General features: G+C 38.4%; 3 protein-coding genes across 4 annotated transcripts; all 3 read right to left on the bottom strand.

Moving 5' to 3' along the window:
• Positions 1-830: 830 nt before the first annotated feature.
• MKKS (MKKS centrosomal shuttling protein) lies at positions 831-8,237 on the bottom strand. Its single transcript, XM_007165256.3, has 4 exons — positions 7,233-8,237; positions 4,038-4,213; positions 2,990-3,100; positions 831-1,363 (listed from the first exon to the last, which is right to left on the bottom strand). Exons 1-4 carry the CDS (start codon positions 8,215-8,217, stop codon positions 923-925), a joined length of 1,713 nt encoding a protein of 570 aa, XP_007165318.1. The 5' UTR covers positions 8,218-8,237; the 3' UTR covers positions 831-922.
• LOC130704933 (uncharacterized) lies at positions 8,232-8,596 on the bottom strand. The gene has a single exon (XM_057529760.1). It carries the CDS (start codon positions 8,594-8,596, stop codon positions 8,450-8,452), a length of 147 nt encoding a protein of 48 aa, XP_057385743.1. The 3' UTR covers positions 8,232-8,449.
• Positions 8,597-12,665: 4,069 nt separating this feature from the next.
• LOC130704932 (uncharacterized) lies at positions 12,666-22,998 on the bottom strand. 2 transcript variants are annotated; one of them, XM_057529759.1, is made up of 3 exons: positions 22,843-22,979; positions 20,387-20,457; positions 12,666-12,896 (listed from the first exon to the last, which is right to left on the bottom strand). In XM_057529759.1, the coding sequence occupies exon 3, from the start codon at positions 12,873-12,875 to the stop codon at positions 12,684-12,686; it is 192 nt and encodes a 63-aa protein (XP_057385742.1). In that variant the 5' UTR covers positions 12,876-12,896; positions 20,387-20,457; positions 22,843-22,979; the 3' UTR covers positions 12,666-12,683. The 2 variants fall into 2 exon arrangements, with proteins under 2 accessions (XP_057385742.1, XP_057385741.1); XM_057529758.1 differs by lacking the exon at positions 20,387-20,457 and having other exon boundaries at positions 22,843-22,998.
• Positions 22,999-23,550: the final 552 nt, after the last annotated feature.

Below are 23,550 nucleotides of genomic sequence, written 5' to 3'. Positions count from 1 at the left end.
TATAGATCTGATCATTGACTCTTAGGTTGTTTAATTTTCCCAAACTGTTCAAGATGTTTTCCTGAAGATTAATATAACATGTTACAGCTCTATACTGATTCTCCTAGCTACATTCTGTATTTCTTCTTCAATTTGTCAATACATCTTGCATTTGCATAAAATTCAAATTATATTCCTTGATATGACATGTCTTTACTTTGAATATGAGAGCTGTGCCAGTTTCTTTTTGGCACTCTTGACTAAATTAGAGAAATAGTTTTTCCACTTCTTTTCCCTATGCTGCTTAGTTACTATATAAATCTATTTTTTTCCTTGATTACACATTTCATCAAAATAACAAAAATGAAGAACTGTGATACAAACTAGCAATTGCAGGTAGACCAGCTCCTACACCAATTACCCAACCAGTGAATGATATAGTCTCAGTTAAAGAACCCAGAAATTTTACTGAATGTGTAGTTTGAATACTTCTTTTGAATGAGCAGTAGGTACTAGATGCTTTGTGATACTTTGGAATCTAGTTTTAAACATATGTAATTACTACGAACTAAAAAATACCTGTAATAAATATATCCGAACAAGAACATAGGATTTAAAAAAATTTTCTGTTATGCTCTTAGAATGATGTCAAAATAACGAGAACAGAAATGTAGAACAATGTACAGTGGTATCTGTGGAAACTGCTAGATAATTACCATATCTTTAACAATGCTTCATATTTTTATTATTCTGTGGTATAATAATGTGGTATTCAAGAATCAATTATTTTTTCCTTAAATAAGTAAATCTATAAATTTATGAATCATCAATCCCAATATGCAGAACAGGTCTTTGAGAGAGAACACATACACTCAATATTTTTCTTTATTGACACGTCACTAGTTTTTCTTTTTGTAATACAAACATGCTATTTTCCCTTACATCAGTTTTTATCTTCAATGACATATGCAAGATCCAAAATCAAATTGGCAGTCTCCACAGCCACCTGTAGGCCACTAAGCTTTGCAGTAAAACAGTCCAACGTCAGGTTGCCGGCTGAGTCCGTGGCTTCACATGGAAGGCAGGTTTGAGGCACAAAAGGAGGACGAGCACTCCTTAAGAAGGACCAGCTAAGTTCTTCCTGGCTGCTGTACAGCCCACAGCCACATCTTGAAAGCAAATCTGGCCAGTTCACAACAGAGGGAGAATCAGCCTGAACTGACCAAAAGTGTCCATACTTCCCGTCAGTGAGAACTTCACCTCCGTCATGTTCTAAAGAGCCAGCGAGGGATTCGAGTGCGCTGCAGAATGCTTCAGTGATCAGCTGGAGTTCTGTCTGGGTGCATCCGTCATCTCTAAGAATGCCTTCTGGCTCGCTACGTGTCTAAAGAGTAACAAAACCATTGAAAGCAATTAATATGACAAAAATGTTTCTGAAAAATACTTGATCAAACCCTTATTCATACAGTACTAAAGGGTTTGGCACAAGGCTAAAGGGCCTGGATGGGCCAGCTGGTCAGGCTAATCCCTTAACCTGGTTGTTGTAGTAAAAATGCTCGCTGCCAGTCATGTTATCAGAATGAACGACTCAGAATAAACCCCACCATCAACTTATTCTGAAGGACTGCCTAGTACTGCCTCCTTAATACATGAAGGACAAGGTATAATATGTGAATCACAGGCTTCTGTACATCCGGGAGGAACTACGGAAGACTAATGTCCCAGATGAAGTACTTATTTATGCTTGGCAAATGTTTGAGATTTGTTTAAAATGCGAATACCTGTATCATTATTAAGACAAAAACCATTTAAGCACGTGTCATTTTCACATTAATGTTTAAAAAATAACCAATCTTCTCTTTAAATTAATGACAAGCTTATACAACTTTGAACTGCTTCTTTTCCACCATTCTAAAAAGTTTATCCTAGAAATTTCATGATAGAAAAAGTAATATATTAGCAAACTCATACTTGAATGATAGTTAAAAACCCATATCCTAACTACTTAAAAACAGTGACCACTTTTTTCTTTTGCCCAGGAGGTTGGAACCAGATGAGATCATCTCTATGGCATATTCTTTCCCCATATTTTCAGTGCTATACTGTTTCTTTAAAATCCTACTCAAAACACCTTCCTTCTCCAAAAGACTTATTCTAGTTTCCTCAGTCCCATTTGCAGACCATGTTATTGTCCATTCAGCATCAATAGATTGGCAATGGTTTTGTTTTTCATAATGTAAATTCCAATAACTTTTCATGAATGGGCTTTATCCTCAAACAGATTTTAAATTATTTGGGGAAGCAGGGCAAGGCATGTCTATGAAAAACGTTTACACCCAATCCCAGGCATCTCTGGGAGCTCTGCACTCCTGACTAACCAAAGAGCCAACTGCAAATACTTGGAAAACACATACATTTTTGTATCCATTTTCAAATAGAGTAGGTCAGTGTTAATGAAATAATTAATAAGAACTACAATGCACTAAATTTACTGTCAGGAAATGGAGTTTCATAGATTAATAAAACAATTCTACTTAATAGAATCAATATATCATAAATGAATACCAATTTAAAAATTATAATAGAGTCTAATAATTAGCACACTTTAATAAATGAAATTAAGTTTTTTCTTGAAGATCCATAAGGTACTGAAGTATTCTATAGAATCTCAACACTTTCATCGTGAATATCAATTATTACTGTACCACAGCAGTTGAGCTCTCTAAGATGACAGCTCCCATTCACAGAATGCTCATTTCAACAGGCAGTAGACACAATACTCAAAGAATGTGATCACCTGCTAAAAGGCTGGATTAATAATCACTGTGATAAAGATATTACCTTATATTTGCAAGTGTTATTTTCCTCAAGTGTTTTCAAATACAATATTTGATTTCAAGACTACTGAGAAATTAAGCATTAAAGGCTCCAGAGTATTATGATTTAGCTTATTATCTCATAAAATGAATGTTGCTGAGAATTCAGATAATTTAAGGACTATCTAACCTACCTTGTGTCTGATATATGCCGCCAAATGAGTTTCAGTACAGCCACCTCCTAATAAAACACATGGTTCCTTGATTGTTAACTGCAAAGCATGCAGTGCTGTTTGACATGTGAGCTAAAAAAGAAACGAATCACCAGTATCCGACATTGACATGAGAAACACAAAGAAATATAACCACGTTTTCAAGGCAACTTAGAGAGTGGTCTCAAAGAGCCTGATTTTAATTGCAGAAGAACAAAACTGGTGTCACTAAGGTTGTCATGTGATGAATACATTTTGGAACAATAAAGATGAAATAATAAAGAGATGAAAGAAAATACTTTAGCCAGATGTTTGTTTTCACGGTCTGGATTAATATCCTCTTTCATATACATTTAGCTCTTCAAATTGAGATTCACAAACACAATAACTGGATCAGCAAGGTATGCAAATATTTCTACCAAAAAAATATTTCAGTCTAAATAACTTAGCTGTATAAATGCTACAGAATGTATTTCAAGTTGCTATGGAAATGATCCAACCAAGCAGTAATAAAAACACACAGACCTTGAATATTCACCAAGGATAGATCCTTGAGCATGCATTCTTCAAGTCTGTGACCAATGCTGTAGGGCATCGCTTCCATTGTATAAAAGCTGCATGTGTTATTGCTGTTCCTGGACAACATGCTGTTAAGAGGTGGATGATGGGTATAACTGGGGAATCTATTGCTAAGTGAATTATTCATACACATTAGCATCAACAAGTACACAATTCAAGTTAATTTCTTATGAAAAGTCCCCATCAAGGACTTTCAGATTGCTTGTAAAATACTAGAAATAATAAGAGGCAACATGCCAAGTTTCTGTAGTATCACAGGCAATTCAATCAGCTTACTTGTCATTTTAATTCTCACATTTTTGTTGTTTTTGCTTTCTATACAACCTAGGGAAGTTATGAAGAAAAAAAAAAGCATAGCTCACCGATGTGAAAAAAAATTATAGCACTGTCTGAGTGATTATTTAATCCCTGCCTCAGCCCCTAGACGTGGAATTCAAAGTTTATTACTTACCTTCAGTTCATCCCAGGCTGTGTCATTTCTGTTGCAGAGAAGCAAGCTGCAGACAGTTGCTTCATTAGGAATAATATGAAAAAAATGTTTAAAGCCAAATTTTGCAGTGCACAAATCTTTCACACTTCCATAACTACTGGGAGAGATTGAGTCCAAGGAACCAATAGGCCTTGTTCCTATTTTTTAAAAAAAGTTTAGAAAACACAAAATGGATGAGTAAAGATGGAGCATACAATCATTTACAATTATAATATTTATTCCTAGCCAATATAAAAGTCCCACAAGTATATCATTTAAGATATGAAATATAGGATAAAGAAATAAGATGTATCTTCTTAAACCTATGAAATAAGTAGTATTCTGTCATTAAAATCATATGCAAATAAAGCAGAGGTTCTTTTGGTTTACAGACTTCTTTGAACATGTTAGAAACTATTTTGTACTCTCCAGAAAAAGACGCACACAATTTTGCATACATTTTCAGGAAGTCCAGGAACCCTGGAAGCCCGTGCAGGGATCAGAGACCCCAAATTAACAACCCCACTAATCTGGAATGAGGATGAAGTGAGGAGACAGGCCATTTTTTAAAGGTGTTATGATCTTTACCTTAAAACACACAAATTAAGCTATGCAAATAGCTGTGTAGTTGAATTCCTTTGGGGCTCCATTTAGTGAACATATAGGAATTTTTTTCTTTTTTCTTTTTGCCTAACAACTGTTTGCATGTAAACAACTACCTAAATTATGCCAAAATAAAGTATGTGATATTCTTATTTCATTTTGTTATTCTTTGATTATATTTGCCCTCCTTCCTGTACAGGTAAAATAGTAAAATTTTACAAGACATAAATTAATAAAAATATGAATAAATGAGAAGTTAGGATGACTTGAAGGTTTCTAAAAATCTCTAAATGTAGTAGTTATGTAAGAAATGGCACAAATCTTCTATAAGGAGTAACAATACTAAAGTCTTAAGATTAAAACTGTAACTCTTAGCAATGTACCTTCTTGGGCCAGTTTCCTCTTTGAAACTAATGGGATTAAAATAATTATGTCTAAAAATACTTGCAGCTCAAAAATTTTGTAAAAACCTAGAAAACAATCATGAACAATTTCACTTCTTTGAATAGCCTTTCTTCTTTACTTCTGAAGTCTCAAAGAATAAGGAATACTTGAGGGATATAAAATTTAAGGAAAAAACCCCAAAACTCTACATCTTGTATAATTTCAAGGGTGGAACCAACAGAATTTGTAAGGAGAGGATCCCCTTTCCTGCTGATTATCCTCTGATGTGGAGCAAGTCATTTAACTCTTCTGGGTGGGCTTTCCCACAGGAGAGTAAAATGGGGATAATCATGTCTATTTCACAAATAAATCAAACCAAATGTTAAAAATGTTCTGTAAGCTATGACAAGCTTCATACCCACCAGTCAACCAGGCACAATAACCCCATTACTTAACCTAGATCATCAGTAAAGAGGAATTTTGTTTGAAGGGGGAGAAAGGAGGTAATGTTAACCTAGATACACCAGAGAAGATGGATTAGGTCCCAAAGATACTTCACCTGTTATTAGTTTACCGGAACCATCGGCCTGGTATAGTTTTTCCCCCCCTTTTCCCTTGTGTCTCAAAAAGTTTCTGCTCCCGAGATCCAAGACTGCAGCCCTGGCTTTGCGTAATGTTACATACATAATTTGGGGAAGCAGGGCAGGGCATGTCTATAAAAAACATTTGCACTCTCCCCAATCCCACTGGCAGCTCTGCAATCTCTTGATAACACTGCTTGATAACACTCCTTGATAACACTTGATAACACTCCAAAGAATCAACTGCAAATACTTGGAAAACACATAACTTTTCATATCCATTTTCAAACAAGATAGGTCAGTTCATGTTCTACCATGTTCTAGTTACAAGTGGGACAAATATCAATTGTGGGCTGGTGTGGAAACCCAGTGCCCACTTATAATATTGTTTCTATGGAAAAATGCTTCAGTTTAAAAACTGACTACATAATCTATAATACTCAATATTTCCAACTGGTAATCACCTGACTCATGAAAAGCCAGTAAATATTTAAGGATATGGGTCTGACCCACAATATTACCAATGAGTTCCAAAGAACGATTTCTGTTATTTCTTAACAATTTCCACTCTAACGATCATTTGACAGTCTTACAGAGGCAGGGCAATAGCCCAGAGATCTTAGGGATTCAGTACTGGCACTCATCCTTCTCCTTTTCGATGATTTATAATAAGACTAAAAATAGTCAACTTTAACAGTTTCAACAAAATTTATTAGACTTAAACTTTTAAGTCTAATAACTTACGAATTGAAATTGATCCAAATGAAATGATTGTCTTTCTGATAGGTTGTCAATGCAGTTAAAGAGATAGTGAAAAGTGATTCAAATCAGGAACTTTTCAGCCTGTCATTTCTCTTTGGCTCTAGCAGGTGACTACCAACCTTCTATTTGCTTCTTTTTGCTGAGTTTGTGAAATACGGTGAATTTCCTGCCTGTTATAATTCTCTATGTTAATAAACATATTATTGTTAATTCAACAAACACTTTAGAACCCCTACTGTGGACCAGGCTTGTTGTAAGCACTGAAACTAAAAGACGATCCCAACTCTCAAGGAGCCTAGCTGGAAATATTTGGGATATTGGGATATTTAAAGCTAGCCTGCGGGCACACACACACACACACCACCCCTAATTAGGAACCACCATTTAGGCAGAAGTACAGTTGTTTGTTGGAGTTAGATAAAAGTGAATATTCTAGTTGCAAAACTACCTTCTGAATACAATGTGACTTAAGAGCTTTGTAAAACTCAAGTAGAAGAATTTTGTTTAAAGTATGAAAGACTTCATGTGATTATGAAAATGTTAGATTTCTCAATAATCTGTAAAATGTTTGGGGGTTAATAGTTTTAGATTATGACAGACTCTGCAGTACATTTTGGGGCTGGAAAATACCTAGAAAATAGTCATCATCACTCAATTTTTAATAAGTGAACAATGCAGGATCTTTTCCAGAAACAACCTTTGCTGCCAGAAATGATACACACACAGTGAGGTTGGCGGCTTCTCAGATTGTTCAAGTTGTTAACAGTGACACACACCAAGAATATCTTTGCTCAAAAGAAGTGTGATTTATTAACCATAAGGGGCAAAAGCTGAGAGTGCTTTTTACCTGTCACTTTACTCAGGGGTTCCATCACAGCCACTCCAACTCTGTCTACAGCAATAACATGATGCGTTCTGAAAAACTGCTTCAAAGATGGGTGTATAACTTTTTGGCACAAGACGAGATCTACGTGATCACTAACTAGCTGCCTTCCTAGGTTAAGCAACTGGTCCAGGACTGCAATTTCAAGAGAAACTCCGTAACTCACCACCACATTTCCTTCTCCAGTATCAGAAAGGTCTCCGGATAAAGACACACAAAAGAGTGCCACCTTGAAGGAATCTGATTTTTTGATAGGTAATATCTTCATCAATTGAACTTCTGATATTTCAATAAGTATTCCAGGTAACACAGTAGAATCTATAACTCTTTGACGTTTTAAAGGGACAATTATACTCTTTCCTAAAATGATGTGGTCTTGGGCATTTTCTGGAATTATAAGCAGAAAGGCTCTCAGAATCAAAGTACTGATATGGTCGATTTCCTTTGTGGTGAGCATACAGGCAGGTTTACTTGTTAATATACTACGCACCAAACAGAGGAGGATCTGAGTGCTACTGAAGTTGACTGGGATTCGACAACCACAGGCCTCGGATTTTAGGTAACTGGTGCAGAGGCTCAAAAGCTGCTTATTTAACTTAATGACAGTGGTGGGTGTCAAACCTATTCTCTGAACATTTTCAACTAAGTTGCAGCAAAGAATGGCTGTGAATAAGCCGCCGTCACTGAAGCAGGACACGTGATTCTGCACAGAAGTTGTCAGTATCTTTAAAATGGGATGGGTGACTGGCAGGTTGGCGAGGAGGGCTGCCGACTGGGAGGTTGTGCACACAGAGCCCCCCAGGCCGTTGTGCAGCTGCTTCAGCCTGCCTGCCGGGCCATAGCACGATGTGACGATGCCTTTCAAGACAGAGAGGGTGGCCCTCACTCGTTCGCTTGTCAGTGGTTCACTTCTACAGAATGAGGGCTTTTTAGCTTCTAAACGAGACATCTTACTTCAGGTGGTAATTTGTGAAGACAGCTTTTATTTTGTTAACCAGAGTTTTCTATTTATTGTATTGTGGTGGGTTTCAACAGTTAACAAGATTATCCTTCAGGAAGGAAAGTCCGAATATACAGCGTTGTGGCTATAAAATTAAATACTTAGCTCCATGCTTACAATACTAATCGGCACGTAATGCTGTAATGACATATTAGTAATTCCAAATATTTATTTTAGTTCATTATTCAAACTCTTGTTTGCCTTCAGACTGAGACTTTACAGATTGTTTTGCAGCTCTCTGTATAAGATATGTTCCGAGATGGATGCCTGTGAAGGAAATCCCAGCTACAAGAAGCCAGTTCTTTCTGATCCAATTGCTATTTTTCATTTCTTCTTTCAAACTCAAGCTCAGACTCAAAGCTGCTTCTTTCTATAAGAAATAAAAATAAAACATTTTAGAGAAATAATTCCAAAACATTTAATAGATTATAGTTTAGTAATTACTTTTAATGCTCTGCTCCTTCTTTAGAAAAAGGAACTACCCACTGGCACAAACCCCCAAAAATGAGAAATGTAAATCAACTTAGACTAAACATTCATTTCTTTATTCTTCAATGAATCCCTACAAGAAAAAGTACTGATATTTTAATAATTTTGGAATGCACAGTAACACAGCTAGAAAGCTTACAGTACAGTTATTCAAATATGATATGCTTCTAGAAGACAAATGCCATGTGAAACTCATAGAATTTGGTCTCTGAGTCCCAAATGTTTTTATTCTCTTACATCAAGATCTAGTGTTGTTTCTTCTCTAACTTTCGTTTGCTTGGAAATCTTAGGTGTGAATACAAGTGCATTTATATCAAATCCTGTTTATAAATAATTATGAAAATGAGATAACTGTTAGGATTCCTAATACAGACACTCTCTAATGTACAGTCTACATCTAGCTAGACAAATCTACACAACACATTTACCAAAGAATAAACCATGTTTTAATTTTAAATATTTGGCTAAAGTCAGAGCAGTTTTCTGTAGTTTTACCCGATCAATCAATGATTTTCAGTTTTGATGTCCTATATCTAACCATCCCCCAAATTTTGGCTAATGACAATAAATACAAAAGCCAGGGAGTGTGCTGGATGACAAGGAGATAAATAGGATCTGATTTGCAATGTGATCTCAAAGAGTGTAAATAATATAAAATGCTATCATTTACCAAGTGTGCTAGCGCTTCTACTAGTTTCCTTAATGAGGTTGGAAGAAGCGTGCCTGAGGCATAAAATTCTGATACTATAATAATATGTGGAAAGGATAAAAATCTCAGGTCATAGACCTTATCTGTTGAGGCTTGGTGCTTTGAAGGTAAAGGTTCAGCCAATTATTAGTTATTTTCAGGAATATGCTAACCACGCTAACCACTGGACAGTGTTTAGCACAAATAAAACTAATTGAACTACTCAGACTACAGTACTACCCAGAGCTGTCTATGGCACAATACGATGCAGACCAAAAAGGTGATGTGAAGATGTGCAAAGAAGATGTGAAGAGAACAAGGGAATGCTATGCAAAGTGTTCTTTTGGTTACCACTCCTCCCAATTTAGTTAGAGGGCTGTAACCATGGCAACTGGGCCCAAATAAAGTGAAAGCAATGATGGCCAGCTTTCTCCCTGCAATGATAAAGCTATAGTCATCTCTTTTTATAGCACGAGGAGGGAAAAAAGTTTCTGTTCATCTTATGCAAGGAACAACAAAGGTACTTAAATATTATTTCAAAGGTTATTTTAGATTTGGCAAAATCTGTGAAATACATTTAAATGAAAGCTTAGTGACTTCCATACATAAATTTGCACGTTACAACACACACACACACACACACACACACAAACCACAAATCATAACAGAGACTGCGATGAATAAAGTGATTTCTCTAGTTACTTTTCAATACATAATAGTGACATGCGACTTTTCAAAAGTAGAATGCCAAATTGGCACCTCTAACAGTCTTGTGGTAGTGAGACCAGTAACCACATCTTTTGGCTAATATCTCTATAAAATGAGAAAGGAAGAGAGTGTTGGTGACTCCCAAATCATTTTTAGGATGTCAAAACTTGCTGACTTCTGGTCCTATGTCTAGATCTAGACAAAATAAGGTACAATTGAAAAAAAAAGAAACGTAACACAGGGCTGGCTTATAGCATAGGTTTGGAAGTGTCAGTTCAGCTATTTCTTTCTTCTTAACAATGTGACCCATTATTCCAAAAGTTACCATCACATGAATGGCCCTGACTACTCCTGGATGCACTGGCCTGGCAGATGGGCTTTTTGCAGTGATGGATAACAATTAAATAATACTAAAACCTACATGACTATATTCTAAATTCAGAGCTATAAAATATGATTTAAAGAAATATAAACACATAAAATGTTTTCCTAAAAGGAATCAGGGCTCTTTGGAGAAGTGGCTGATTCTAGGTCTGAGGCAAGAAATAAATTAGATGAGCTGGGGACTTTTTTCTGCCAAAAAGTAATAATGTTATTAAAGATCACTTGGATCATATCAAAGGGCACAGGAAAAAAAAAAAAGACACAGGAGTCAACTTGGAGGGAATCTAAGATGGGACAATTTAAGCATTAAAAAGAATACTGACAGTAATAGACTGAGATAATTCAAATTTATTATAAAAACTGATAAAGGGAAATAAACCATATATCTTGCTTTTCCTGTATAAATGCATTTTGAGTGGTAACTGAATAGTTGAGGCAAAGTTGGTCCAGCTAATAAATGGAGAAGAAATGATAGCATTTCAGCAGCATAATTTTGCAACACCTAATGAAGTAATGGACTACACCATCATAGTGGTTGGCAAATTATAGCCCATGGACCATATCCAGACCACTGCCTATTTTGTAAATAGTTTATTGGCTCACCCTCATGTATTGTGTATGAATGCTTTTGTGCTAGAACTGAAAGTTAAATAGTAAGAGTTACCATTAATTTTTTCAGTGTCATAATACACTTGTGGTTGTATGTGTTTATCCTCACTGTTAAAGATACATACCAAAACCTGAGACTTGCTTAAAAATATTCCAGCAATAAAAAAAAAAGGGAGGGGACAGATAAAAAGAGATTGGTAAAATGTTAATAGTTTGTTAAAGTTGGGGGATGGATACTATAGAGTTGAATATACTATTCTCTCTCTATTTGGGGTTTGTTCGCAACTTTCCATAATAAAAGTAAAAATTTTTTAAAATAACGGACAGATACAGCACATTCTTTTGATGTACTTCAACCACTAGGACATTATTACTCACCTGAAGGTCAAAATGGTATATTAAAATAGAAAATGTTCCACAATTGTAGGGTCACAGCTCTCCATCTGGGGCCAAATGAGTTTCATAATTCATTATTTCTTGGATTTTAGAAATACAATATAGTGTATAACACCCAAAATCAAAATAATATGGTGTTCAACACCCGGAATCAATATAATCATAATACAGTATAACACTCATAATCAAATACAACAATATTTCTGCAGTGAAACTAAATATTCATATTAAGTGGAATAAAGATTAATGCGTCATGTCAGTTAAGATCAACTAGCTAAGGAGTTATGACAAAACCTTTTAGATTTTAGAACTTTCTGGATTTGGGAATTATTGATAGGGGTCTATAGACCTGAATTATATTACTATATGCTCTTATTTCAGTGACTCTGAAAAGTAACAAATTACTTTGAAGCTAAAATATTAGTCATTCTTTGGTAGCCATGGGGGATTCGTTCCAGGACCCCCCCCTCAGATACCAAAATCTGCAGATGCTCAAGTCCCTTATATAAAATGGGGAGGTATTTGCATATAACATAGGCATATCCTCCCAGATACTTTAAATCATCTCTAAAACACTTATAATACCTAATACAATGTAAATGCTATGTAAGTAGTTGCTTTTTGGAACTTTCTGGAATTATTTTAAAAAATATTTTTGGTCCGTGGTTCACTGAATCTGTGGATTTGGAACCTATGGGTACGGAGGGCTGACTGTAGATATTAAGGAATAAATACAATTAGTTTTATTTATCTTGGAAAAATCAGAGAACAATAATAAAGAAAAGAACCTTTTGCAAGTTACAGATTTGTAAGTGCGGCATGGATTTATGGCAGGGGAAAAACTGCTCCTTTGGACACAATTATGATGCTGGTGACACTACTAGTGAAAAGGGCAGGACAAGTAATGGACTGACTGTCCTTTCAGGCAAGTGTCAAAGCTTTCTGTGGAACCAACTTTTCTAGAAGCAACTGTAGGATAATATTTTGCCAGTGGCTCATAATAAAAACAACAGGTTAACTCACCAACTTAGGCTTTTATTGCCAGAGCCCTATACTTTCTTTAAGATTATGTTTCCCATTGTTGGAACATGCCATTTGGTTGACCACATTAAATCAAACTCACCTGAAGCGCTCAAGTCTGCTATTCCCCTGGGATGTGGTTCTTCTCAGGACTTGTGGGTGCCAGACTGTCCGGCTCAGGAAGGTCATCCTTATTAGGAATTTGGAAGACAGGGCTGCTTTTGATCCTGTGCCACCCCAAATGTATGAGCCCAACTAGAGGTATCATAACAACCAGAACTTTGTAGTCTCTCCAGAACTTCTGAAAGCTCATAGTGCTTCAGCATTAGTGCACCTAAGAAAAGGCCAACAGTTAAAAGAAACAAACAAACAAAAAAATCCCTCAAATTACATCTATATACCACCACAAGCAGAATATTGCACTCTAATAAACGCTGCCTGTTAAAAGTTTTTAGTTACAATACATTGCAATGTTAATTAACAAAAAGAGACATTGTAGACTTAAAGGGATGGCAGGAAATCAGGCTTGGGAAACTTACAGAGCAATACTAAACGTTTAGCCAGCAACTGTAAAGGAGCAACATTACCTGCTGGGAAAGCCATTGGAATCTTTGGAAACACTCATGCATCAAAATCGTTTTCTTCAGCGGTCCCCAACCTTCTTGGCACCAGGGACCGGTTTCATGGAGGACAATTTTTCCACGGACGGGGGTGGGGTGGGGGGTAGATGGTTCAGGAGGTAGTGCGAGCGACGGGGAGCGGGCAGATGAAGCTTCGCTCCCTCGCCTGCTGTTCACCTCCTGCTGGGCGGCCCAGCTCCTAACAGGCCCGGAACCAGTACTGGTCCACGGCCCGCGGGTTGGGGATCCTTGGTTTTCTTTATATAATTAATTATACTTTCTCTGAACCACAATGAAGTTAGATTTAAAAAAATATATATTTAGTCACAATTTTAACAGAAGAATCGAATGGCAATCCTTAAATATGCAGTAAGAATTCAGATTCTGCATTCTGACAGGATGTGAGTGATGATGTCTCAACTGAGACTGAGTCGTGCATGGATTCCAGTCGTAGCAAAAGACTTATGGTTTGGACTCTATGAATTAATGCCACTTCCACACTTACGTGCTGAACCACTGCATTTTAGAGTGTTTACCCTTATCGCTATAACTATACCCTGCAGGGGTTACTGTCAATCCAGTTTACATGAAGAAATTGGGGCCAGTAACTTGCCTGGAGTTTCAAAGCTCAGTAGTATTGAGAAGTCTTTTTTGCTCTATCTTTGATTTGGAAAGCATGGAGTGTAGCCCAGGAAGTCTGTTTCTGATGATCTGCTGCGTTTGGGAACTTGAGTCCGTACAACTGGACTCCTTATACTTTTTCACTTAAGGGCACTCACTAGGCTTTAGCGATTAGCTTATAGACTTGTGATGCTATGAATGGACCTGCTCTCCGAGTTCCTTTCTGGGCAAAGGACAATAAGGATTGCTCCTTCATCTACGGGATATACTAAGAATTAGGTTCAATTGCATGTATATGAGTTTCAGTATCATAAAATTTCTTACAGTAATTTTGTGTGAATGCCTTTAGAAAAATGCCTGAACAGAATTTTCACTTATTCCTTCCCTTTTAAATTAAGATTAATATTCAGGACTAATGAGCTAAATACCTAAATTGTCTCTGTGTTCTGTATATACATATTAGAAAAACAGAAGGCTTAGAGTTATGCCTATGTACATATATTACTCCCAGCATTAGAAACCATTTCTCCTTGAGGTCCAAATTCACATTTAATAAGAACTTTGTTGCTAAGCTTAAACAAATTACTAGATGGAAAAAACATGGCCTACTTTGTAACTCCAAGTATTTTATTCCTTTTTCTTTTCTAAAGTGCTTTGGCATCCTATACACTTCTTGCAGCCTTTAGAGACCATACCTTTTATTGACATGCTCATGTTCTATCTTCGGAAAAAGTCAATCACAAATAAGCGTATCATGATTACATTTCCTTGTGAAGCCCACTGTGCAAAAGCCTTTGGGACATTTGAGATTTGAGGAAACAATAAAACCACTGGGGGAGGCACCGGGTGACTCTGAGTAAGTAATGAGGGAAGAACTACAGTAAGGGTTACTCCCTAGATGGAAGGAGGGACTGAGGGTAAACCAAAGTCAACTGGCTTGTGTTGACTGATAGGTGGCATTTTTGTCCACAAAATACCTTGAATTAAAGGTTTAGAAGATATTGTCCTTCACATCCAGTCTCAATACCCAAGGTGACTTTAACACCTCCAACTCTGTCCCTCTCAACACGAGCTTATCAAGTCACAGTACTTTTCACAGATGGCATCTCTGCTCTTCACTGTTTACTTCTCATGATGACTAACATATCATCACTCATTATTTGTTACTTTTTCCTGAGTTGCAAACTTTTAGGAAAACAGCTTACAGAAAAGAGTCATTTGGATAAAAGGATATAATAATAAAGTTGACATAAATAACTCAATAATTAAAATTCAGAACAGATTAAAGTACAAGCTATAACAGCAATGTCTGGAAAGTGTGGTACTATTCTCTCCATGTAGGTCACAGGATGAAATGTGATGTACTCAGAACCTTCCTCAGATTAGGATCAAGTTAGTTCCCTGTACTCAATACATCTTTGGGTCATCCCTGGGTTAAGGACAAAGGAGGGCACTCCATTTTATTTATGTTGTGTTTAACAGACTATTATTCTTTTCCACTAGAATAACTTAAGGATCTATGCATCTTTTTGTAGATTTAGGTTTAAACCTGGGAATTAGTATCTATTTTGGCTGAGAACTCGTATTTGCCAAATTACCACTGAGGCCCAGTAACAGCACTTCCTGGTTAGTAACTGATGGGGACTGATTTAATGATTAATTGCTGTAATATGTGCTCAACACCTACATGCCCCCATTTCCTCAAATTCTCCATATCTCACACATTGATTTGGCTAACGGGGGTGAGAGAGCAGGTAACTATTTTCTGATGATTATCCTGTTGTCCTTTGAGAGGCTTGGAAAATGATTAGGATCAGGATGACAGGGCTTTTTACTTTACAAAGTACTTTTACAGTCTTCACATTTAAATCCACATAAAAACACTGAGTATCACACCATCTGCATGATAGTCCATCTCCACCAAGCAAAATGGACTATTTTTAAATGGCACAGTAACCTTCACCTGCTTTATTTCACTTAATAGCTTTCCAGCATTTTACATGTATTCTGTTGCTTAAATAACCCATATTCTAGGGCCAGATAAGTTAGACTTCACTAAATAAGGCTCATTGTTAGTTGTAAGAAGAAGACAACAAAGTAGTCAGTGAAATGATGCATTACTTATTTTTTTCATGTCTTCTTGTGGAGCTTTTAAATACAATCCATATATTTTGGGGATAAAATTTTGATTTAACCCATTTTTTTTCTTCTGAAGTCTTTTTGTGGGTTTTTTTTCCAAAAAATCAGCATTACTGCCCTTTTCTAAAATATATAATATTGTCTTACTTTTTTAAGTTAGAAAATACAGATATAAGAAAAAGAAAGCTAAAATATCTGTAATCATTTTGGTTTTAACAAAAATGTGATTAGAATATACATGCTGTTTTGTAATCTTTTCTTCACGCAAGAATACAAATCTTCATTATGATTTTCAGTGGCTGAATAGCTTTTGATTTATGGCAATACCCTAATTTGACAGATCGCTGATTGATAGAAATTTGAGATTTTTTTCAGTGCTTTATTGCTAAACATGCTAAGAATAATAAGTATTCTAGTAAATTCTCCAGAGCCCGTGCTCAGAGCTGCTACATGCTGCTTCTCAGGATGATACAAAGTCTTACTAGAATTCCTAACAATTAACTAATTTTTCAAATGAACTTACACAAAGGTGTTTAAAACCTTGACTTTTACAAAGGTTCACAGTGCTGAGCAGCAGGGAGAAAGGGAGCTCCAACTTGGGAGATGGAAAACGAAGTTAGATACAGCTTATCTTAAAATGGTCCTGACCCCAAAACATTTGGCAACAAGTTATTCCAAGTGGTATGGAACTATTTTATGGACTCGAGAGATTCCTGAGTCTGAAACAGAAATTTCTCAAGAATATGCTCAACATGATCAGATTTGTTGGGCAATAAGAGGATGGTTTCTAAAATAAGTTAGTGCTTGTTGTTCATTCACTGAGCCTTTCAAGTTTGCTTGGAGTAAAGCAGCAACAGAAATAACAGCAGGAAGACTTCTTCCCTGTCCTTACCCTCCTTTAGTCTACCTGCCACTGCCCTTATCTTTCCTGAATCTTATTTAAACACACTCCTAAAAAAAACAAATAAACAAAACCAGAAGGTATGGAACTCTTTTGATGGAGGAAACCAAGAGAAAGGAAATGAGATTAGTAAATTTTACATTAAGTAAAACAGAAAGTAAATGTTTATGGTTTTATCCACTTAAATGCCTTTTGTTTAGAAAATGTTTAGAGGCCATCAACACAGATTATGCTTCCTTATACTCTTCTTTCAAAAATGTATACTTCGCATTATTCAAAAGGTTTCATATTTTTTCTCATTTTGTTTTCATAGCAATTTTATGAGACCACTTTATACATGAGGAAATTCTAAATGATTGATTCCAAAATTACTGTCAGTTAATTGTGGCACTCATCTTAGATTCCGGAGTCCTAAAAGTCGTGGCTGGTATTCTTAACAGCAATTTTCAAAAGTCAAGAATTAGTATCCCAACTTTGGCAATAAGAGTCAATCAGAATTTCCAGTGCATGATGATGGACGAGAACATTCTGGGTGCATGGTGCACACTTGTGAGGGTCACTGAAGGCAAGTATCCTGGTGCATTACACCTGGCATGTTTTTCTTCTCATGTCAGGTACACTGGAGGTTAACAGGTCTGGTGCCACTTGGTCCAAAATGAGAGGGTAAAAAAGCCTATATCCTCCAAAAACACACCCATGATCTACTAATGGTTGAGATTAGTGGGGTTAATTTTAGTTCGGTTTTTTTAGCTTAGTTCTTAGTACGGAATGAATAGCGAGAAATTAATGAACAGAATGGAGAAAAGCTCGCTGTATCTCTGCCTCATTAAAATATCGTCATCTTCTTGAGTGCATATAAAGGCCAAGAAAGGAAAACACTGAGAGATATGCTTCAGACCACAAATACTCTTTAAATTTAAGGCACTAATGTGTCTAGAACAGCAACTTTCCCTCCCCTCAATTTGTATTACAGAGATTACTAGCTCTTCAATTTCTACCATTAAGGCCTCTGACAGGCTTACTGCAACTTGTTACATTCCAAGCCAAAGGAAGGTTTCTTGGTGCTAGAACTGGTCAGTAAGGTGAAGGGCAAAGAAGGGCAAAAAAGGGCAAAAAAGCAGTTAAGCTCCCTAGAAAATCCTGAACAACCTGGCTCTGGCTATCAGATTACTCTTTCTATGGAGCATCGGGTCAATTAAAACCACCACGTTTTGCTACTGATTAGGCCTACAACAACCTGGATGCAGGAAATACTCTGTGGAAGGTTCTCATTTTGCCTACTGGGCTTGCTGGACGCCATCTGCTGGTCTTTTGGACACAGTGTAAGGTAAATTCTTTATGTCTTCATTGCTGCTCTGCTTAAAGTATTTGGGGAAAAACTGTAATGTTTAACAATTTAAAAAAAAACTACTGAATGTAACTTAAACATGGAGAACGCTAAACAGAACGTTGAACAATTAATTAACCCAGCTCTCGTGACTGCAATATTTGATGAAGTTTATTGGAATTGTATAATGCCTTTTCTTTTAGCATGGCAATGTTGGTTTTAAGGATTTGTGAATTCTTCATTCCTGAGTTCCAATTACTAACCCTGAAAATAGTTCTTTTTATCCTCAATTGTTAATACAGCAGTTCACATTTTGGCAGTTTCTGTGTACACATTAGAAAGGACTGCATGTTGTCTTCAGGCCTATTCAACTGACTGGCATGCTAAAGAGAACAATAGCTTCCTTTTTTCTTTTTCTTTTCTAACTACATCACCTAAAATAACAGCTTTGCTGAGCTTTTCCAGTCTTGTAAAAACACAGGTACCAAAAACGTTACTGTCAATTCTTGATGAACTGAATGGACTACACCTGAGTTCTAAAGTTTCCATTCTGCAAAACCGTACCCCTACCTTGACCGACAGGCAGTAGCTGGGCTGCTGACAGCACAGCCTCACCAGGAGGTCAGGAGTAGGCACAGAGTACGGTGAAGGTCAAGTTATGTGTAGGCATTTTATGATCTCGGTTATCCCCCATTGTTACTGTGAATTCAATGTATTTATAAATAAATAATATACTGAAAGCATCACAAGTTTTATAGGGGAGCTTTACTAACTGTCAACAGCCTAAGATGTGAAAAGTGAGTGACTGATTAGCGACTAATGAGGAAGAGACAGCCAGCTTACTGGCAGGCTGTGGTTTATCAGAAAGGTTTGGAGAGTTGTTACAAAGTTTACAGAGTTGTCTGAGAATCTTTCCATCCCATTTCACTGTCTTTACATCTGGCTGCCATTTGATGCCCAGATTGGTGGAGGAAGGGGACTGGGTACTATGCAGACAGCAGACTGTTCCAGATTAAGTGTGCAGCTGACGGGGCCCTTAGTACTGCAGTAATGACTTTATGTTCCCAGCTCTGAATCCCGCTCTGAATCCCGAAAGGGCTGGTTTCTGTCTTCATCATTTCTGAGATTTCTATTTTACTCTCCACCTTCGTTTCTGCAGGTAACCTACTGGCCAGAGGAAACTGTGGCTACTGGCTATGAACCCCTCCACTTCCTGCTCCCACGTGTCCACCTCAGCTCCCATCTTCACCTCCTTCCTCAGCGTCTCAGAGGAAGGCCTGGCACTTCTGTCATCTGTGCTCCAGCCAGTCCCACCTGCTGCCGTGTCTTCACGGTTCCACCTCCATTAACCCCCCTCTTCTACCTTCCACCTCCCACTTGGAATTGGTCTTCCTCCTACGCAAAACCTGACCAGTTTTCTCCATTGAAAAGAACCAAAAACAAATTCCCCAATGTAGCTGCCCTTTACCAGCCTTCCTTCCAGTACTACACACTCTGATTCCTTTCAAATAACGCATGTTTCTAGAGCCACTGCCCACTTCCATCTTCAAACCCAAGTAATTTGCTTTTGCCCCACTCTCCATGGAAACTGCCCTGACTATAAAGATCGCCAATCGCTCCCTTTCCGTGATCTCTCTGCACCACTTCTGATGAGTTCTTAAAACGCTTTAAGTACCTGAGACTAGTCTGATCCTTCTCAGTCTCCTTTAATGACCCCTTGGTTTCCATCCACCTACTCCCTCTTCTCAAAGCTCTGTCCTGGGCCGTCTTCCTCCCCCCCCACCGTGTTCGTCTCCTGGGTGGCCTCATTCACATCCAAAGCTTCTGTTTTAACACATCCACCAATGACTCCCACATCTACATCTCCTGCTTAAACCCACTTATCCCACTGTTATTCCCCACAAGTGTCTAAACTCATCTCATATAAAGACGAATCCTCTTTCCTTCCCAAACTGCTGTTCCTCCTCTGCTTCCTGTTTTGTTTTTTAAAAAAAGCCATTATCAAAAAAAAATAATAATAAAAAATAAATAAATAAATAAATAAATAAAAATAAAAAAGGCATTATCTACCATGCCATTCAGTTAGAAAATCTGGATATAGTGGACTCTGCCCTGTTCCTTATACTCCCCATAAAGTCAGTCACTCAATCCTCCATTTGACATGACATTTCTTTTATGTAATTTCTCCCCAAAGCTACAGTCCAGACCCTCCTTACCTCACGATCTCCTCGCTTCTAGTCCAGTGGTTCTCAAAGTGTGGTCCCCTCACCACAGGCAGTAGAATCATCTGGGAATTTATCAGAAATGCAAAATGTTGGGCTGCTCCTGACCTACTGAATCAGAACTCTAGGTTGGGATCCAGCAATCTGTGTTTTAACAAATTCTTTAGGTAATTCTGAAGCTTAAGTCTGAGAACCACTGTTCGAGTCTATTGCCCACTAATCCATTCTCTACCCTCTTAACACAGCCATCTTGGGGAAAACAACAAAAAATACAACAAATACATTCATGTTTCTGCTTTGCTTAGAAACCTTCAGTGACATTTTTGACTAGAAGGTGAAACCTACATTTCTTAGTACAGCACAAAAAGCCCACCAGCATCTAGTTCCAGAAGGGAAAGCACAGCAAATTATTTTAGTAAGGATGTATTGTTGTGTAGTGATTAAGGGGATGAGTTGTGGAATCCTACTGCCTGGGCTTTCCATCGCTGCCTTACCACTTTGCAACTGGCTGTGACCTTGGATGAGTCACTTAACCTCACAATGCCTCAGTCCCATCACCCATAAAATGAGAATAATATTGACATCCATCACAAGGCTGTTGTGCAGTTATCACAATACTTGGCACTCAGACTGGACTCTGTGACTGTTAGCTATTATTTTGATTATTTCAAAAGGTAAAAAAAATATTACTGGTGTCAACCTTGAGTGTAGAAAGAGAGGTCTGGAATGACTAAGGCAAGTGGGTCCATAAACTATACGCAGTTTCAGTTAGTCTATATGTGAATAAAAACCCCAGATTCTCAAGAAAGAGGTTCTGAGGTCTTTGGGGCTACTTTGATTAGAGTAGGGTAGATCTGTAATCAGATTCCAGGATGTTATAGAAAAGATAACAGTCAGGCTCCTAAAGTGAGGGCCAGGAAAGCTAATCATGAAGGAAACCAGAAAACTAAAGGACAGAGCAAAATAGCAAAGACAGGGTGATAGCTTCACATTTATTTCTCTGATAACAGTTAATGAAGTTAAAGTTGCCAGTGATTAAACATGAGAGCCCTAGTGTGATGAAGCTTTGAGTAACGATGGAAATCAAATTCTAACCTCCCGCACAAGTTACGATCTTAGGCAAATTACTTCTTTCCTGCCTCAATTTCATAGTCTGTAACATGGGGCTATATAATGAGGATTCCTAAGTATATATCTATGTATTTATTGCTTAGTCCAGTGTCTAATACGTGAGAAGTATTCAATGCATGGTAGTGATTATTATTACTGTACGTACAATATCTTCAATACAAATCATATATAAAAACAGGCACTTCTGGAAATTCCTGTTTGACTAAAGCTCCTGGTAGTGCTGAGACAGATGTCAGTCCCAGGACTGACTGGATGAAGAGAGTTGAAGTTATGCCCTCCTTCCAGGGCAATGGGTATCCAATGACTGGTCACTGCAGTGGTACAAAGGCCTGGCAGTTCATCCAACTTGGGCCAACTATGAAGGCCCAACCCAGCACCAGAGTTCCTGTGAGACTGGTGGAGACCCTCCTTGGGACTACACTACAGTTCAACTTTTTCTATCCACCCAATCCTGCTTCCTTTCTTCCTTGGTAAGATCCAAAAAGTCCTCCCTAATAAATGTCCTGCCCACAAATCTCCTTAGAGTCTGTTTCCCAGGGAACCCAATCTAGGACAATCTGGAAACATCTTGTTCATTTATCAATGTGCTTGTTTACTGTCCCCCCTTCCATCATTGAATATAAGCTCCATGTGGTCAGGGACCATGCCTGTCTTGGTCACTGCTGTATCTGCTAACTCAGCACAGTGTGACAAATACGAATATAAATTGATGACGTTAATGAATGCAAAACTGCAGGTACAGAGAGCCTCTGAAACAGCAACAGGATTTGTGCATGGTCCAATTTGGGAGGAAGATGCATATGACTTCAGGAGGTCTCCCTCTTAAAAAGATTTCCATCCCCGGAACGTCCAAAGCCCCGAATCCTGCTTCTGCTTTCAGAGTTGGTACTACCACGCTGTACAGAGTTCTGACATCCAGTTCCACGTCAGAGGGTGGCTCTCACCTCCCAGACAGACACAGGTGGCAGCGCAGGTGCAACTGGTGCTTTCACTGGGACACCTTTTCCTTCTACTTTACGATGTGGCCGCGCAGATGGGAGAGGGAGAAGGGTCTATACCTGGAACTCTACCTACACCACTGGAACACCTCCTCGCCATCTACATTCCTTCCTGCAGCAAGGATTCACTGCCAACAGCCGTTTTAAAGGTGTATCTTCAGCTTTCTAAGGAGCCAGGCTCCTCCTATTCCCCGCCCCCAAATATCCTTCAGTGACACCAGTGACCTTTCCGAGCGGGGAGGAGGCGCCCACAAGCCCCCCACCCCTCTCTTCGGCCGGGTAGAGAGCCGGCCTTTCCACCTGCGGTCCCGTCGCTCTCACCTGCTGCGCCGCCCCGTCCGCCGCCGCCGCCCGCAGGCCCCTGAAGCCGAGCACCACGCAGCCGCAGCCGCCAGTCCTGGCAACTCGCGCCCCGAGCTTGGAGACGGAGCATGCGCAGCTCTGTGGTTGGCGCCGGTCCCACTCGGATTCCTCTTCTCCGGGTTTTCGTGAAGTTCTCAGCCGAGAAAGCGGTGGCTGGGAAGGAAACAACAGGGGACGGAGCTTATTCAGTGTCAATCTCAGCAAGTTATTGAAACGGGAAAACTTAAATAACAGATCAAATGGACTTGTTAAGGCACAGTATCTTCCTTCTGGCGCGCGCTTGAGAGGCACTTACTGAACGAAAAAGTGATCAACCGTTCTCGGCGGCTCGCGGGCCTCCCTCATTTGACCAATCACAGAGCGCCGTATTCCGTTGTTCATCGTCAACTCCCCGCCTTCCTTTTTGGCTGCCTGGAAAACCTGGAGAAAAGGACTCAACCGCGACCATTTCTGTGGATCGTGTTGGAGAGCGGTCATGCGAAGTGCGAGCTGGTGGCGCTCAATTAACAGCTTCTGCCCTTAGTCCGCCGTCTGGGGGCCTACGGGGAGTTCAGAAGTCCTCTGTTTCTGTGCCCTTCACGAATTAGATAATTTGCGCGCTACGTCCCCATCCTGCTTTTTCGTTCGAGGACAAAAATTGTATTCCCCTGTACTATTCAGAAGAAT

The sequence above is a fragment of the Balaenoptera acutorostrata genome, chromosome 15, assembly GCF_949987535.1.
Source record: "Balaenoptera acutorostrata chromosome 15, mBalAcu1.1, whole genome shotgun sequence".
NCBI classification, from domain to species: domain Eukaryota; kingdom Metazoa; phylum Chordata; class Mammalia; order Artiodactyla; family Balaenopteridae; genus Balaenoptera; species Balaenoptera acutorostrata.
This window is presented reverse-complemented; position numbering and strand designations above follow the sequence as displayed.

Excerpts from the sequence above, each read along its gene's own strand:
- MKKS (XM_007165256.3), bottom strand. The coding sequence starts at position 8,217 with ATGTCTCGTTTAGAAGCTAAAAAGCCCTCATTCTGTAGAAGTGAACCA. Across the intron at positions 4,214-7,232 it reads ACCCCTGAGTAAAGTGACAG|GAACAAGGCCTATTGGTTCC; the intron begins GTAAAAAGCACT and ends TTTAAAAAATAG. Across the intron at positions 3,101-4,037 it reads CAGCCTGGGATGAACTGAAG|CTCACATGTCAAACAGCACT; the intron begins GTAAGTAATAAA and ends TTTCTTTTTTAG.
- LOC130704933 (XM_057529760.1), bottom strand. The coding sequence starts at position 8,596 with ATGAAAAATAGCAATTGGATCAGAAAGAACTGGCTTCTTGTAGCTGGG.
- LOC130704932 (XM_057529758.1), bottom strand. The coding sequence starts at position 12,875 with ATGAGCTTTCAGAAGTTCTGGAGAGACTACAAAGTTCTGGTTGTTATG.